General features: G+C 43.0%; 1 protein-coding gene across 29 annotated transcripts in view; it reads left to right on the top strand.

Annotated features, from left to right (window-relative positions):
- ttn.1 (titin, tandem duplicate 1) overlaps positions 1-10,757 on the top strand; it is a 159,767-nt gene extending 149,010 nt beyond the window's left edge. For 28 of the 29 annotated variants that reach the window (XM_063213120.1, XM_063213116.1, XM_063213137.1 and 25 more), the window contains 11 exons: positions 35-334; positions 759-1,058; positions 1,162-1,737; positions 1,852-2,157; positions 2,258-2,851; positions 2,949-8,038; positions 8,141-8,297; positions 8,426-8,943; positions 9,065-9,218; positions 9,715-10,051; positions 10,450-10,539. In XM_063213120.1, the coding sequence (XP_063069190.1) occupies positions 35-334; positions 759-1,058; positions 1,162-1,737; positions 1,852-2,157; positions 2,258-2,851; positions 2,949-8,038; positions 8,141-8,297; positions 8,426-8,943; positions 9,065-9,218; positions 9,715-10,049 (8,330 nt within the window). In that variant the 3' untranslated portion in view covers positions 10,050-10,051; positions 10,450-10,539. Of the gene's footprint in view, positions 1-34; positions 335-758; positions 1,059-1,161; positions 1,738-1,851; positions 2,158-2,257; positions 2,852-2,948; positions 8,039-8,140; positions 8,298-8,425; positions 8,944-9,064; positions 9,219-9,714; positions 10,052-10,449 lie in introns of all 29 variants that reach the window. The other variant, XM_063213114.1, reaches the window with a different exon arrangement.
- The last annotated feature ends 3,472 nt before the right edge of the window (positions 10,758-14,229 follow it).

Here is a 14,229-nt window from a genome sequence, read left to right as displayed (position 1 = left end):
CAACATTGCTTTCTTTTTTGTCCTTTATCAACAGTGGTACCTGAAACCTGGACTCATCCACCAGAAATTATGGACATCACAAAGAGCTCAGTTGGGTTGGCTTGGACTAAACCTAGAGATGGTGGCTCAGCAATCACAGGATACTATGTTGAGTACAAGCTTTCCTCATCTGAAAAATGGGAGCGTCATGAGAAGTTGATCACTTCTACTATGTACACCCTGACTGGTCTTACTGCTGATGCTGAATACCAGTTCAGAGTAGTTGCTGAAAACAGCATTGGTCAGAGTGAACCTGGACCTGCTTCAGATGTTGTGATGTGCAAAGATCCATTCGGTAAGCTAGCACTCCTCTTCACAATCTAGCCTGGTTGTCACAGACGGTGCATTTGTGTACACAAACTACCGTCTGGTAGCACTGCAGTTAACATGCTGTTCTCGAGTCACAAAATAAATGCTGCATATTGCTACTCACCACCAACAAATTCCTCCAAAAATGTTTTCTGTTCAACTCCAAAGAGTCAATATAGTATATAATCTGTCCTGTGAATCATCAATGCGAGCTGCCATTGATATTTAAGCAATAAATGCTCCGGTTATTTTCTGAATTGAGACTGGCATGTAAACGGCAGTGTACCAGACGGAAGTTTGTGTAGCACCGTCAGTGAGAACCAGGCTATTCACAATCAGCAATATGAAGTGATTTCATTGTATCATTGGAGTTCTTCTAATTTTTGGTTTAAACTTATTTTTTTCTTTAGATAAGCCAAGCCAACCAGGTGAGATTGATGTCAAGACTGTTACCAATAATTACATCACCATTCAATGGGGTGCTCCAGAATGTGATGGTGGCAAGGAGATTCTTGGTTATTGGGTTGAGTATAGAAAGTCTATTGAAAGCACCTGGAAGAAATCCAACAAGCAGCGCATTAAGGACAAAGAATTCACCATACCTGCCCTGCAAGAGGGTAACGAGTACGAGTTCCGTGTGTTTGCTGAGAATGCAACTGGAATGAGCAGGCCTCGCAGAACAGCCACAGGAATCAGAACCAAACTTGCATGTAAGTTTACAAGATGGAATTAGCATCATAGTTTCATAATTACAGTTTCAAAAAAACTACAGATATAGAGATGCATAACATTCAATTATTTCTTTCCTGCCAGCTGGAACTGCACCAGGCCTTAGGAAGGAAATGGATGAGGAAACATGCAAACTTGGACAAACAGTAACCATGAAGTGCCAGATTATTGGGCGCCCTCTCCCACAAATCAAATGGTTCAGATTTGGAAAGGAACTCAAGGAGAATGGAAAGTTCCAGATGAGTTCTGACGGACGCAACCACCAACTGGTAATTACCACAGACCAACAGGAGGATGAGGGCGAGTACACATGCAAAGCCATTAATGAGGCCGGTGAATGTGAAACCACTGGCGCCCTTGTTTTGGAGGCCGCTCCTCGATTCCATCCTGATTATCTTCTGAAGGATAAGTACTTTGCCGAACGTGGCACCACCTTGAGGATCCACGCTGTCTACATTGGACGTCCTGAGCCAAAGATCATGTGGCTCTTTGGTGCTAAACAAATCGAGCCATCTGAGAATGTTGTCATTGAGAACACAGAGCATTACACTCACTTAGTTCTCAAGAATGTTCAGCGCAGAGTGAATGGAGGAAGATACAGAATTCGTATCAGCAATCACTTTGGCAGTGCCGACACTACATTCCAAGTTGAAATTTATGGTAATTACTATTTTGCCCTTTGTCATCTCGACCATATTAACTACAAAATGCTGAATTGCTTGATTAACATAATGATTTATTAATATATGTCAATATATTATGTTCTCTTTTCAGACAAACCTGCCATGCCAGAAGGTCCTATCAAGCTTGAGGCTCTGTTGAAGAACTCTGTGATCATCAGCTGGAAACCACCAAAAGATGATGGCGGCTCAATGATCACAAACTACATTGTTGAGAGGCGTGAGGACAAGGAAGGTGATGAGTGGCAGCTGGTGTCATCATCTATCACTGGAACATCCTGTCGCATTCCCAATCTGGTTGAAAATGCTGGCTATCACTTCCGTGTGTCTGCCCAGAACAGATACGGCAACAGCGATGCCCTGGAAACGCCAAATCCAATTCTTATCCAGAGTCAGCTTGGTATGTTAACTCAGATACTAGCTTAACCACAACAGTGTTCATTGAAAAATAAAGATGTATGTACGATTATTTACATATACTGTATGTCTTTGTATTACAGAAAAGCCTGGTGCTCCACAGAATGTGGCTGTCACTAGTGAAACCAAGAACTCTTGTGTTGTATCTTGGAGACCACCTCTTAGTGATGGAGGTTCCAAGATCAAGACCTACTACCTGGAGAAACGAGATAAGAAGACGGGTGAATGGGTCTCTGTGACATCCGATGAAATTCACCAGACCGTATTCTCTGTCAAGGGTCTCACAGAAGGCGTTGAGTATGACTTCCGTGTCAAATGCGAAAATCTTGGAGGAGTAAGTGAATGGAGTGCAGAGTCTCCAACAATAATCCCCACGACTGCTGTTGATGTTCGTGCGCCTGCCTTCAAAGAGGAGCTCAGGAACATGAGTGTCAGATACAAGAGCAACGCAACACTTGTCTGCAAGATTACAGGACAACCGAAGCCTGTGGTGAAATGGTTCAGACGTGGCAAGGAGATCCAGTCTGATGGCAAGAAGCTCAAAGTGCAGGAGTTCAAGGGTGGCTATTACCAGCTTGTCATCACAGCAGCAGATGACGAAGACTCCACTGTATATCAGATCAGGGCAACAAACCAGGGTGGATCTATCTGTGCAACTGTCTCCCTGGATGTTGAAAGTAGGTTCACAAAATAATATTATAAACAATATTTTTAGATCATACTTTTGAATTAGTAATGCAATGAGTACTAACTGTGTTTTCTTTGTTTTTACAGTCCCTGCAAAGATCAATCTGCCAAAGAATCTGAAGGATAAAGAAGCAATCCCTGCCCTTCGTGGCGAAGTAGTTAACATCAAGATTCCATTCACTGGCAAACCTGATCCAGTCATCACATGGCAGAAGGGACAAGATCTCATTGACAATGATGGATACTACCAAGTTATTGTAACAAGGTCATTTACATCCCTTGTCTTCCCCAACGGTGTGGAAAGGAAAGATGCCGGCTTCTATGTGGTCTGTGCAAAGAACAGATTTGGCATTGACCAACAAACTGTTGAGCTTGATGTTGCTGATGTGCCTGATCCTCCACGTGGCATCAAAGCAAGTGATGTCTCAAGAGATTCAGTCACCCTGGGCTGGGTTGCACCTGCCAGTGATGGTGGAAGCAGAGTGACCAACTACATTGTAGAGAAATGTGCCACCACTGCTGAGAGATGGATTCGTGTGGCACAATCACGCGACACCCATTACACCGTTACTAATCTCTTCGGAAGAACAAGCTACCAGTTCCGTGTCATTGCAGAGAACAAATTTGGCACAAGTTCACCATCTGAACCATCTGGACCTGTAGTGACCAAGGAGGACAAATCAAGAATGCTTAACTATGATGAAGAGGTTGATGACTCTCAGACTGTTTCTAGGGCCAAAGCTGCTCATTCTGATGCCAAGAATGTGCACACCAAGTACATGATTGCAGAAGAGCTTGGACGTGGGCAGTTTGGTATTGTCCACCGTTGCGTCGAGATCAGCTCTGAAAAGACCTTCATGGCTAAGTTTATTAAAGTAAGGGGTGCAGAACAGGCCTATGTCAAGAAAGAAATGGCAGCACTCAACATTTTCAAACACAAGAACTTCTTGAATCTCCATGAGTCATTTGACAGTGCTGAGGAATTGGTCATGATCTATGACTTCATCTCTGGTGTGGACATATTTGAGCGTCTTGGTACAGCAGACTTTGAGCTCAATGAGAGAGTGATTGTTAATTATCTCAGGCAGGTATGTGAAGCCCTTGAGTTCGTGCACAGCAAGGATTATGGCCACTTTGACATCAGACCAGAAACCATTGTGTATACCACAAGGAAAAGCACAAACATCAAAATCATTGAGATAGGACAGGCTAGAAAACTTACACCTGGAGACCAAACTAAAGTTCAGTTCACTACAGCAGAATATGCTGCACCTGAAATCCACCAGAATGAAATGGTGAGCACTGTTACAGACATGTGGGCAATTGGTGTATTGGCCTATGTGCTTATCAGTGGACTCAATCCCTTCTCAGCTGAAACCAACCAGCAAATGATTGACAGCATTTCAAATGCTGAATACATGTTTGATGATGAGAGCTTCAAGGAAGTCAGTGTCGAGGCATTAGATTTCATTGACAGGCTGCTTACCAAGGACCGCAAACACCGTATGAGTGCTGCGCAAGCTCTGGAACACCCATGGATGACAATGGAGACTGAACAATTAAGCTCTAAGATGATCAAGATCTCAAGACATAAGAGATACTACCAGACCATGGTCAGAAAGGAGTGGAGCACAGTTGTTTCTGCAGCTCGTGTTGCCTCTGGTGGAGCCATTAGAGGTCAGAGAGGTGCGACCATGGCTAAAGTCAAGATCGCACCATTTGATCATGGCCCTTGTGCAGGACCCATTAGACACGTTGTCTCTAATGAAGGTGAGGATATTAAGTTCACTTGCCTGATCAGCAACTTTGACAGTTCCACAGAGGTAACTTGGTACTGCGGTGTGAGACAGCTTGAAGAGGGTGCCAAGTATGAAATCACCTATGATGATGAAGAGGGAGTGGCAACTATTACCATCAAGGGAGTAAAGAGAGCAGACGATGGATGCTACAGGTGCAAGGTTGTCAATGAGTATGGTGAGGATTCCTCCTATGGTGAGCTCTTTGTCAACGGAGTTAGAAAACACCGTGAATTCTACACTTCACGAGTTGTGAAAAAGGTGAAACGTAGAGTGGACACCGCAAGAATGCTCCAGAGACCACCTGAGTTCACATTGCCTTTGATGAACCGCACAGCTTATGTTGGCGAGGATGTTCGTCTGGCTGTCACTGTCACTGTACATCCAGAACCACGTATTATTTGGTTGAAGACTGGACAGAAACTCTTGCCTGGCTGTGATGACAAGAAGTACAAATTCATTACTGATAAGGGTCTTTATCAGCTTATCATTTTGAGCGTTGATGCTGATGACGATGCTGAGTACAGTGTGGTGGCTCGTAACAGACATGGTGAGGACTCTTGCAAAGCCCGCCTGACTATAAATCCTCGTCCTCCTCCTTCTGACAACACTTTGAGGCCTATGTTCAAACGCCTGCTTGCTAATGTTGAGTGCAGGGAAGGCCAGAGCGCACGCTTTGAAGTGAGAGTTTCAGGAAAACCAGAGCTGAAATGGGAGAAGGACGGCCAACTCTTGGCATTCGGTCCACAGATCGAGGTCGTGCATGAGGGCTTGGACTACTTCATCCTCCATGTTAGAGGCACTCTCCCTGAAGATTCCGGAACTTACAGAGTCACTGCCACAAACTCTGCTGGTTCTGCAAGTTGCCAGGCTACGCTGAAGGTTGCACGCGTCACACATGTCAAGAAAGACTTCCAGGGTGAGGAGGACAAGAAAAAGAAGAAAGCAGCTACTGATTTTGATGACATCAACAAGAAAGCAAGATTGCAAATGATTCTTGCTGGAGGTGATGTCACTCCTCTTACTCCACTGGCACAGCAGGCTGTTAGGGAGGCTGCTGCCATGTTCAAACCAGCAGTGGTGCCCAAGAAGGGTAAGTCTGAGGAAGAAGCAGCCAGGGAGAAAGAAGAGCGCAAAAAGAGAGCAGAAGAGAAGAGGCTGAGAATGCCTTATGATGTTCCACAACCTCGTGAGCACGACCCATTGGTCCTGGAGGAGGATATGGAAATCAAGCACTTTGTGCCATTCTCTGACATGAAATGGTATAAGAAACTTCGTGACCAGTATGAGTTCCCTGAACCAATGGACAAGATTCCACAGAAGAGACTCAAACGCATCCGCCTTTCAAGGTGGGAGCAATTCTATGAAGTGCCACTTCCTAGAATCAAGACCCAGTATAAGCCAAAGTGGCGCCTTCCAGTTTCACAAGATGATCTTGAAATTGTAAGACCAGCGCGCCACCGTACACCTTCCCCAGAAGTGGAGAATTACTACAGAATCAGGAGGAGGTCTCTTGGTGATTTCTCTGATGAGGAACTCCTGCTGCCAGTCAAAGACTATCTGTCCATGAAGGTAACAGAGGAAGAGAGGCTTCGCCTTGAAGATGAACTGGAGCTGGGATACTCCGCTTCCCCACCAAGTTTGAGCCCTGTGCGATTCGAACTTGCTGCCCTTCGTCATCCATCGCCAAAGAGAGGGGCATATGAGGAAGGTGAAGAGGGAGAGGAGGTCCCAACATATGACTCCTATCGTATTCCATCCAAACATGAAGCTGGCCCGAGCTACATTGACCTCCGCCAGCGCCATGACAAGGCCACCTACAGACCTCCCAAACAGATGAAGGCATATGAAGAAAAGGAGGAAGAAGAGCTGCTCAGCTCTTCCAAAACCACAACAAGACTTTCCTCATACAAGAGTCAGTTGAAACGTATGGAGTTTGAGGAGAAAACCAAAATAACAAAGAAGGAGAGAACCACTACCTCTGCCCCAATGCCAATGCCTGAGGGTGGTATGACTTATGTTCCAAGACCGGTATCTCCAGTTAAACCTCGTAAGGCACATGCAGCTGTGTCTGAGCCCAGAAAGTCATCACCTGCCCCAGAGAAGCCAGCACCTGCCCCTGAGAAGGCATACAGTGTTACCTCCAAAGACAAAGTTGATTCCATTGACTTGTCACAAAAGGTTGACTACATGTCTAGGTATGAGGCAAAGAAGAGGGCACTTAGATCTGACAGGAAAGTCGAAGTTCTCACACAGGCACCATTCAGCCTTGACCATGTCCCACGCATTACAATAAGAATGCGCTCTCATCGTGTGCCATTCGGAGAGAACACTAAATTCACTCTGAGCATTCAGTCCAAGCCTGAGGCTGAGATCAAATGGCTCCACAATGGACAGGAGATCAAAGAGAGCAGGAAGTACCGTATGACCAATATGAGCGGAGTTCTTACCCTCCAAATTATGGACTGTCAGACAGAGGATTGCGGTACCTACCGTGTTGTCTGCAAGAATACCAGGGGAGAGACCTCAGATTATGCCACTCTTGAGGTGGTTGAGGGCGGATTCAGCACATTTGCCTCTCGCCGCCAAGAGGAGGAGGCTCCTTCTCACATTCTCCCAGAAATGACTGCAACCGATGTTTATCATATGTCTTCCAAAACTGAAGTGACAGCTTCAGTGACTGAAAGGGTAGACACGGTTACTGTTGTTGAAGAGAGATCAGTAAAGGAGATGGTTGTTGAGGAGACAGCAGTTCAGGAGACAGTTGTTGAGAAAGTGAAATCAACTCTTCCTGCAACAATTCTCATCAAGCCCCTCTCACTAACAGTGTCTGAGGGAGAAACTGCCAGATTCTCATGTGATGTTGATGGTGAACCAGCACCCAGTGTGACTTGGCTCCGTGAAGGACAAACTATTGTGACTTCACACCGTCACTTTGTCACCACCATGCAGTACAAGTCAACATTTGAGATCTCCTCAGTTGAGCTCTCTGATGAGGGCATCTACAAACTTGTAGTTGAAAACTCTGAAGGCAGACAGGAATCTGAGTTCAGCCTCACCATTCGCAAACCAGGAGCTGAGGAGGCGGCTATTGCCTCACCTCCCAGAATGAAGTCACCAGTCTCACCCCCACGTGTGAAATCACCAGATGGAGCCAAGTCTCCAAGGAGAATGAAGTCACCTGAACCTGGAATCAAGTCACCCCCGAGAGTGAAATCACCAACATCTCCAAGATCTCCCAGGTCACCAACTCCCAAGGACAAGCCTTCCTTCACTATGGGTCTGGCAGACATCACAACATCTTCAGACTCCATTGTGAAACTGACTGCAAAGGTGTCTGGAGAGCCGAAGCCCACCATCTCTTGGACAAAAGACGGAAAGGTAAAAATTTTACATTCACTATTGACATAATTTTTTGTCTGAATATCTTGTCTTGAAACTGCTTTCAGAAATAGTATAACTTACATTCAATTATCATTCCAGGCTCTTTCCCATGGTGGAAGATATGAAGTCTTTGAGGAGCATGGATCAGTTCATCTAGAGATCTATGAGTCTGAAGCTTCTGATAGTGGAATGTACAAATGTACAGCCACCAATGCTTCTGGCTCATCCTCCTCAAGCTGCACTGTCACAATTCAAGGTACTATATTTTGTTCCTTATTATACGTTTTTCACGATTGTACTCAAACTGTGTAACATGATTGTACACAAACGGCTTTGAGGCTGATCTTTTTAAATATCAATGCCATATTTTGTGTCTGTTCACAGCATCAGACAAGGTGAAGGCTGAACGAGAAATTGTCTCCACCTTTGAGACCAAGGGAGAAGTTGTTGAGCAGATCACAAAAAGGGAAATTGTCCATGAAGAAGTCCAGTCTTTCACAGAAGTAAAAGCATCTCACACTCAAATGTCCATGACCTTGGGTCAGTCAGTCACACTGAAGGCAAATATCGCAGGAGCCTCGGATGTCAAATGGATCCTGAATGGAGTGGAAATCACCAATTCAGAGAGCTATAGGTATGGAGTATCAGGAAATGACCACACTTTGACAATCAAGAGCATTTCTCAGCAGGACCAGGGAATCATCACATGCGAGGCCAAGACGGAACAGGGGGCTGTGAAGTGTCAATTTGACACATCAATCAGCGAGAAGAAATCCAATGCACCATCATTCCTCAGCCAGCCAAAATCCCAGAATGTCAACGCAGGACAAAATGTAACATTCAAATGCGAAATTTCAGGAGATCCCACTCCTGACATTGAGTGGCTCAAAGACAATGTTCTGGTAAGTCCTGGTAGTGATTTGTGACATTTTTGTTTTCACAATATTATACTGTGAATTCATCCAATATCATACCCAATCGTACTGCATATGTTTAATAACACCCTTTCTCTCCCATCCTCAGATTGCTGTATCATCAAACATGAAACTGAGCCGTTCAAAGAATGTGTACACTCTGGAGATTATGGAGGCCACTGTATCAGACAGCGGTAAATACACTGTCAAGGCTAAGAACGAGCATGGACAGTGCTCCATCACAGCATCTTTAAATGTTCTCGGTAAGTCACCTGTGCCACCATTGCAGAACTAACTCAACCACAGCAGAAACATGCTATTCCAAGTTTGGTTTTGGTTTTTTTTTTACAAAAAAACTTGTGATGCAGCTGCTTCATGCAGACAAAAGCTGTAAGGTTAATGTACTTGCATATACTGTGTCTACTCAAGCATCATGTCTCTGACTCATCAACATTCAACCCCATCTCTACTCACAAAACGCCTTTCTCACTCATCAACTCTCAACCCAACTCAACTCACTACTCACAAAGTTTCAACTTCAAAAATGTAATTTCAATATTACATTACCATATGGTGCTACATATCCTTTCTTCTAACGTAATGTTAAAACATGTGGATGTACACTATGTCATATGCCCATTGACAGTATGTAAAGGTCTGAAGTTAAAACAACAGACAGCAAATCAGTACTCACAGCTCAACAGCCCAGGCATCTGTGTTGCTTTACTGTACTGTGATGCTTCTTCGCTCACTTCACAGCTCTGGTTGAGGAACCCGCCAAAATGGTTGTAATGGAGCAAGCCATTGCTTCCGAGAGCTTGCAGGGCAGCATGTCTGCCATGGCCGTCCAAATGGCTTCTTCGTCCATGCAGGAGTCGTCCAGCGTCAGCAGTTCCAGCATGTCCAAAGTTAAATTTGAAAGCATGTCCGCTAGCATGTCATCCATGACTTCTGAAACAATGGTTGCCATGAGCGCTAGCTCTATGATGAGCTCCAGCAGTGTTATGAGCAGCAGCTCTGTCGTGAGCTCCAGCAGTGTAGCGGAAATGTCCGCAACTCACTCACACACGGAGGGGTCCATCACCCACCAGTAAAGGTGAGGCTGTCAAAGCAAACCAACAAAACAAAACTCACACGCCAACCAGTGCTTGAAGTGGAAAAAAGAGGTGCAGGAACCCTACTCCAACAGTCTCGTCAGTACCAAATCAGTACAAGTCACGTTTTTGTAGGTCTATTGCCTGCACGCATTTTGAAAAACTTGTTTTTAACTTGTAAAATGCGGCGCACGAGATAAGTTCTGACGGAACACTAATGATGAAAATTATGAGGAAGGGGAACTGGGTTCTCCTGAGTTCCCCACCACTTCAAGCACTGACGCCAACCAAACCGCCTGCTTCCCGAAAGATACTAACAGAATTATACTTGGAAAAGTTAACTGTAGATGCCTTACTATTGTTTCTGTGTTTTACCCCCCTTGCCATTCATGATGTCTAGGTGTGCAACAAACACTTGAGGCTCTCCTGGATGATTTCCGCATCGGAAAAGGAAAGATGTCGACACTCCCTTGTGATTTCTCTGGAGAGCCTGCACCTTTCATCGAGTTGTCCCGTCTAGGGATCACTGTCCAGTGAGAAGGGGTATAAAAAAAGTTTCCAAACTGAGACCACTCACGATCTCACTACACTCGTTGTGTGAAGGAGAAAGATGCTGGAGTTAAACACCCTCACTGTTTTAAGAAGCCTGGATCTGACACTGCAGCAGTCAATATCAACATTTGATCTATGTATAAAAAAAAAGAAAAATCATAATAGAAATTCTACCCCTGTCCCATTTCCTTTCTTATTCAGTGCCTTTTTATTTATTTGATGGGTTGAAATACTCATTACTTGATAAAGACCTGGATTTCTGCTCTTGTAAATATGAACTATTTTTATACCAAACTTGACATTAATTTATGCCACACTAGACTAAAGTCTAAAGTTGTTATAAAATGTGCCATATTGGATAATTATGACTAGGATTTTTGAACCATTTTTCTGTGACATGTACATAATGTATATAGCCGAATTTACCGGTTATGGAAAATGTATGCATTGTTATTTATGACAATAACTGAAACTAAGGAACTGAATGTTTATCAGGAGAAAGTCTCGCATGAAACGAATACCCTGAAAAGCTAGAAACGAAACTATGTGCCTCAACAATAAGTTGAAGTCTTAAGATTGCCTCAACAGGTAGAGAGGCTCCCTGTTGACGTTTAACGAAAACAAGACACAATACGATGCACTGTTCATCCGTGCATTTGATATATCAACACACATATGATTTTAAAAAAAAATCTATGATCATAAGACCTTGAGTGCTGTTTGCATATTACCCTCATGTAAGCAGGACAACTACGCCTTGTGTTCAGACTGATTATGTCATACCACCATTTTAATGACATGCTCAGAGTGTAAGCGGCCTACACTCTGGGCTTTTTTTTTTTAATGTGCACGGATTCTGGCATGGGACCGTCTGAATTGGATTTTCAAAGAAAGTAACATCACCTGGCCATTTCATTTTTTTTAAATTCAATTCAGGTGCTTCTTTGCAGAATCAGTGCCACCTCTTGGAGGATTGCTAGGTAATTTTGTGTGTTTTGTGTTAGTGTGTGTTAGTATTAGTACCTCACATTGTCAGTAGTCAGGGTGAACAAATAAGCAAGTGTGCCACAGTGACACCATCTGCTGTGCTTAAAGAAAACATGAATTGAAACATGTACGTAATACCCTGCACTTTGATTGAACTTATTTATGTAGTACTTAATATATTCAACCTCCTTGAGTTTTATGATTACTGATTTAATAAAGCATGATTGCAGCACCATAATATTCCTGATGCCTGTGTCTTATTTTATTCACAACTACACTGTTTATACAGCGTTGCAGCTTTCTACAACCAGCACAAGTTATTAAATCATTATACAATTTAAATGACAGACTTCACCACATTCTCCACCAGTCTACAAGAATAGCAACATCATTTCTCAACCTCGGCTTTCACAATATTAGAAAGTACAATTACATAAATCAAACAAGACCAAAGCAATGTTTGGATTTAGTGTTGTGAACATTTTTTTTTAAATTAATTTTGTATAGTACATTTTCAATCTTGTTTGTGAACATTACTGATTCTCTTCAGGCTCACATGAAGCTTATGTCATGGTTATCTGGAGTCAGACAGCCCATGATTTTAATATATATATTTATTTTATATAAAATATTTTTTTCTCAAAGCACTGCCAAGGCTTTACTTCAATAGCTTGATTAAATATCACCACTTAGCAAGGTTGAAGGTTTTTTTTACCCTTGCCATAACCTGGCATAGGCTCTCTGGCAGACCTCTTTGCTGGTTTGCCTAGTTTGCAGTTCTGTCATTAGTGAGATAGCATAGGGCTAAGTGGTTCCTGCTGGCGAGCTCATGCTCTTACATCGACTGACTGTGTGGAGGACCCACTCTCACTCTCACTCCCAGACCAGACCAGATCAGATCAGACCGCATCTCTCTCTGTAGCGAGGAGAGGAGCACACATCTTCAGGCAGGTAGGTGATAATATTATGGATCATTTTAGGAACCAACAAAAAAAAAAAAGGTGAAAATACTGTAGATTTGGGCTTGAGCATTTACTCTGCTAAGAATGTGTGAAAATACTGTAGTTTGTGAAGGACATTACCTTTGATATTCTTTGTAATCTGTGCACTGATTTGTCGTCATCTCATCCACACAGATATAGATGTCACAATATGGGTAATTTGGTCCATCTTCTGCCTCAGATTGCCATAGTGTGCACATTGAGTATCACAGATAAGATATCGGCTTTTGGTAGGTAAAAATGGTTTCTGTTTCACATGCAGAATGCACACATGTATATTTTTTGTCATTTTTGTTATTTGCTTGCATGGGGAACTTGTTTTATATTAGGTTGTTGTATATACATGTAGGATGATGATGTCAGCTATGTTATGAGTACGAAAAATAATATAATGCAGAGTGATGGTGAAGACCGGGAGGCTTAGCCTCTTCCATCCATTCTAATCACTTAAAACTGTTGCACAGACTCAGCCTGCCAACGAAAGCAATAAAGTGTGTAGAAGCTGGCTGGTCCAAACTATCTTTGTCAGCAAAACGCCAGCGGCCTCACACTGCTCTCATGCTTGCCGTAAATTACTATCAGAGAGAAAGAAAGAAAGAAAGAAAGAAAGAAAGAAATAGAAAGGAGAAATTAGAAAGAAAAAATGAGACGTGGGGCTACAAATATGTTTCCACAGCTTCTCTTTCTCCCAGAACACCAGTATATCGTTTGGTATGTTCAATGCCGTCAGCAACCTGGTTAATTGTGTGCGGCTGTGAAAGTCAGTTAGTGGAGTAATGACTTACTCTGTGACTCTACTCAGACTACAACTGCAGAGGCAGGATATCAGATTCTGGCTCCTCCTTCAATTTGCCTCCACCACCACCACCACCGTTTCCTCCAGAATCACTTGTGTCTTTACTGACGGTGATTATACATTTCACTCATTTCATTCAGGCATAAAACATGATTATTTGGTGACACACTTTGACATTTAGATTTTTTGTTAACAAATTAATTTGGAAATTGGTTTAATTTATGCCTTTTTTCAGATTGATATAACTGAGGAAATAACAGGATTGCCGGGTGAAAAGGTAGGGGATACTAGAAAAAAAAAGCTCTTAGAATCAATAGGGTTAAAATTAATATTCTTAAAACATATCAACTTACCATTTTCAATCATTATGACAGGGAAGCAAAGGACGAAGGGGAGAGAAGGTAAATGAAAAGGTTTCTTTAAATGAAAAGTCAAGTCAAATTGTAATTAATTAAATTGATACCAAAAAAAATAACAAACAAGACACATTTGAGCATTTAAAAATGTTTATGAATGACAATGCTTGTAAATGTTCTGTGCCAGGGGGTAACAGGGGAGATGGGACCACCGGGGTATGCAGGTTTCCCTGGTCATATTGGGCCACAGGGAGTGAAGGTAAACTAATATGTACATCTTGTATACAGTAACATGTGTAGCTAATTTCACTGTGCTGTAATTTCACTATTCACCACAGACTAAGGTCAAGAACTCATCCCTTCAATGGTCTTTGAAAAATAATTAATGGTAAGAGAAGTCTATGTCTTTTCTACGCCCTTTTTTTATCAGCGCATACAATTTTATCCTCACCATTCAGGGAGACGAGGGGGAGAGGGGGTGGATCGGC

The sequence above is a fragment of the Engraulis encrasicolus genome, chromosome 13 (assembly GCF_034702125.1).
Source record: "Engraulis encrasicolus isolate BLACKSEA-1 chromosome 13, IST_EnEncr_1.0, whole genome shotgun sequence".
Classification (NCBI taxonomy): domain Eukaryota; kingdom Metazoa; phylum Chordata; class Actinopteri; order Clupeiformes; family Engraulidae; genus Engraulis; species Engraulis encrasicolus.
The sequence above is the reverse complement of the archived record's forward strand: the minus strand, read 5'-3'. Positions and strand labels throughout refer to the sequence as shown.